This window comes from Arachis ipaensis, chromosome B05 (genome assembly GCF_000816755.2).
Source record: "Arachis ipaensis cultivar K30076 chromosome B05, Araip1.1, whole genome shotgun sequence".
NCBI classification, from domain to species: domain Eukaryota; kingdom Viridiplantae; phylum Streptophyta; class Magnoliopsida; order Fabales; family Fabaceae; genus Arachis; species Arachis ipaensis.
This window is the reverse complement of record NC_029789.2, coordinates 140537487-140541188: the sequence shown is the minus strand read 5'-3', so window position 1 is coordinate 140541188 and position 3702 is coordinate 140537487. Positions and strand designations below refer to the sequence as shown.

The 3702-nt window shown below is 31.7% G+C and overlaps 1 protein-coding gene across 4 annotated transcripts in view; it reads right to left on the bottom strand.

Moving 5' to 3' along the window:
• LOC107644493 (sodium transporter HKT1) overlaps positions 1-3702 on the bottom strand; it is a 68186-nt gene that overhangs the window by 21943 nt on the left and 42541 nt on the right. For 3 of the 4 annotated variants that reach the window (XM_021103016.1, XM_021103015.1, XM_021103014.1), the window contains one exon: positions 3296-3454. In XM_021103016.1, the coding sequence (XP_020958675.1) occupies positions 3296-3454 (159 nt within the window). Of the gene's footprint in view, positions 1-2944; positions 3455-3702 lie in introns of those variants that run through there. The other variant, XM_016348360.2, reaches the window with a different exon arrangement.

Below are 3702 nucleotides of genomic sequence, written 5' to 3'. Positions count from 1 at the left end.
GTTAGGGAGTATTTTTATTTTTATCTTTTTGGACCGGTTTAGGAATTAGTATTTCTTCTCCATTTTATTTTAGTCATTTTATTTTTTTAATTTTTGAGCGGTGGCTTTTCTTCCTGTTCCTGAATGAAAATTTCATTGAATAAGCCGAACACAAATGTGGGAGTGAAATAAATAAGAGCCGCTGCAAGCAGCCCACGTTGAACACAGAAAAAAAAAACACAATCAAGTCCAAAAAAAAAAGAATTCTAAAATGAATTTGAAAATTTTTATTGTATAAATTGATAGTGCTATTCAGTCCAAAAAATCCATTTGTACCCTTTTTTTTTTACAATAATTAAATAATGTTTGATTTTTAAGAGCTATCAAATCCCTTTAAAATCTTCAACAAAAGATGCTAGCACTATTCTAAACTAAGCAAACAAAGTGATATAATTATTTTTCTCTAGCAGTGGCAATCAAAATGTATTCTATTTTTTTTTTATGTTTTTCCACTGCTGTTAGATATATATTCTTGTGAAAAAGTGAAAATGCTCTAATAGCATCATAATTGGCTCAAAGTGGGTATTTGTAATAAAAAAAGAGTCCACTAGCAAATATTACTAGATACAAAACTCTTTTAGTAGCATTATTGGTTAATCATCAAATAAAGAGAGTGGATTTTACTGAGGTTTTTAGTCCAATGATAAAATCAACAATAATTTTGATATTTTTAACGTTAGTTATCTTATATAAGTGGCTAATTCTTTGATATAATTTCAAAAATACTTTTTTTTTAATGGCGAATTGAATAAAATTGTGTATATGAAACAACGAACCTCTTGATTTTTGTAATGGAAATTTTGATCAAGCTTGTAAATTAAATAGAGCAATTTGTGGTTTATTAGTTTATTAATAGGCACTAATATATTTGTTAATTTATTTTTTACAAATTGGAAATTATAATAATAAATGAGGTTGATGAGTTTGAAAAATTTCAAATTAAATTGATGATGATCAAACATTATTAATTATAAAATTATTAATTTGAATTTTAATTCATATTTGCTAATCAAAATTTTTGTTGCTTGCAGATTTTGGTTTGGGCTAAAAGAAACAATTAATAAGCCCAATGTGAAATTAGAATTTAACTTTGGTACAAAAATGGTTTAATATATGTGGCTGAATTAGTAATGTATTAGTTGGGATAGATAATTGAGAAGCAGGTCCAAATTATTTCTTTGGTAAAAGACTAAAAGGATTGGCCCGAATTGAAAAGAAAGAAGGAGGAAAATCTGCATGCTTTGTTTGGTTACTTCTCTCTCTCTTTAGTTGGAATTCAAATTTTTATGAAATAACCTTAATTGCCTTGGTAACATAAGAGAAAAAATGCAAAAGTGATTTGATGGCAATTAAATGTGTGCTACACGTTACAAGGCAGGAAAGAAAGGAAAGTGGATTTTTAATTAAATGTAATAGATTTTAATTTCCTTCTTTAGTTCATTTGGAAGCCTTTTTCACTCTTCTCTTTCTTCTCTCTCAGACTTTCGGTCACTTCACAGAGGAAATATGAAAGCTAAGGCAAACTATCAGAAAGAAGAAGAAGCTAGTAGTAAGGCCATTGTGATGATGGCATCAAGAAAAAGAAAATTTGAAGTATGGTGTGGCTGAGATTTTTACCACAAAAGGCAAGATGTGGTGAAGTAATCTCAAGCCTTCCATGACCAAAAATGGTGGAGATCCATTCGGTCAGAGAAAGAAGATCCTTGGAGGCATGGCTCGTCTCTTCCTTTGCTCAACCACTACAGGAGGTAGCTACTGTAGCTACGTGGAAGATGAGGCAGAGGATAAGAGCAGGAAGAGCTGTCATCATCAAGAACTCATCAAGGGCCAGAAATCCGTCTTAGAGAGCAAGTCAAGATGGAAGGCCCGAATTGATGAAGCTTGGTGTGAAGGAAAGACATAGAAATAATTGCATGTTGAGTTTTACATTCGGTTTTCTCTCATCTCTCTCTGGTCGAACCGGTTTTTGTTTGAAGAAGAAGAAGTTTAGCTTAGTTCAATAGTTTCAACCGTGGAGGCTTCCCCTTCTATAAATAAGGGAGAACAACCAGAGCTTGAAGCAAGGAGTCAAGAGTGCAAAGCACAGAGTTCTCATAGCTACCTAAACTAACAGAAGTTCTCCTCCTTCAATGTTCTTCATTTTGTATTTTTCTGTTTAGTTTTGTCTGTCTTAAGTTTCATGGAAAAAGGCAAACAGTGAGGTTTGTAAGAAAAAGCCATAGAGCGGAAAAAGGCAGAGTATACAAAATTAAAAGAAAAAAGTCATAGATATCCTAGAAGTCCTTTGTACATCTGTGTTGTATTTCATGATTCTGTGGGAATCCCCTTGTAAGTTGGGTTAGCACTTAGCAGTTGAAAGCTTGATAGGTGACCAAGTCAAGTTTAGGATTAGGGTTAGATTCTGGACTTGTCCCGAATAGGAAGGGTAGTTTCTAGGGAGAATTATTGTATATAATCATGATGATTATAGTGAAATTCCATCATTTTTGTGATGGAGACTGGATGTAGGGTGTACTGCACTTAGCAGCTGAACTAGGATTCTTCTGTGTGTGATTTTCTCTCTCTACTCTATTCAAATTCTGATTCTGTTCGAAGGAGACAAAATTGAAAAATATCTCCTCATTGATTACGAGACAAAAAGAAAAAGTCTCTTGACCAGTGACGAGACAAAAAGCAGAAATATCTCCTGAAACGCTTTAAAAGGACAGCAAGTGTTAATAAACAAAAAGAGGCTAAGATTCAACCCCCTTTCCCTTAACCACTGATAACCATCAGAGGTTAATTAATAATTAAAGTATTAATTTCTTTGCTTTTAAAATGTCTTTTCATCATAGAAATAAATATATATAGCTGAGTAGAAAAATCATACATGCTATGCATTCCACACATATTTTTTTTGTTTTAATTTTTACAAGAGGAGAAGTTTTGTGGAAAAAAGACAAAAAAAAAAAAGAAAAAAGAAAAAGGACATTAAAACTAGGACATACAAGTTGAGTAAATAGAGATGCTTCTTTTACTACTTTACATGGAATCTGACGTTGTGCAACTATACAAGGTCTAGGATCACTATCACAAAATCTCGTACAAGTTCTAGAAGCTCTTTATTGATTCCACCATAAACGAGTATATAGTATAATATTATGATGATTATGATAACGTATGTGGCAATTGTTGGAGCAAATTAATAATTAAATTGTGGTGTGCTATATATATTAGCTAGGATAGGTCCCAAGCTTTGCCACCTTTCATATTGAATTTCTTGAGCCTTCCGAAGAACATGACAAGAATAAGGATGAACTTGCCTTTGTTGCTCCATTTCCCAGAAAATCCAACCCATAAATCTTTGCAACTACCATTCGCTTTCAATTGCCTTCCGCAGCTATATCCCATTGAGAAACCTACGTTTCCATATGCACTGCACAATTCAAAACAATTTTTAATACTTGTTAATTGGTATTATTTATCATAATATTTCTTAATTTGTAGAAATATATATAAACACTAATTTTCTCTGATATTATTTAAGTTAGGTAACATTTAATTTCCCCTGTGTTTTATAAACTGTGTTACAATGGTCTTCTTTATAATTTTGTATAGGCATGACAAGATAATTAATAAGCAAAAGAAACTAATTTTTATTAGTTAATATTAATTAATTTATTA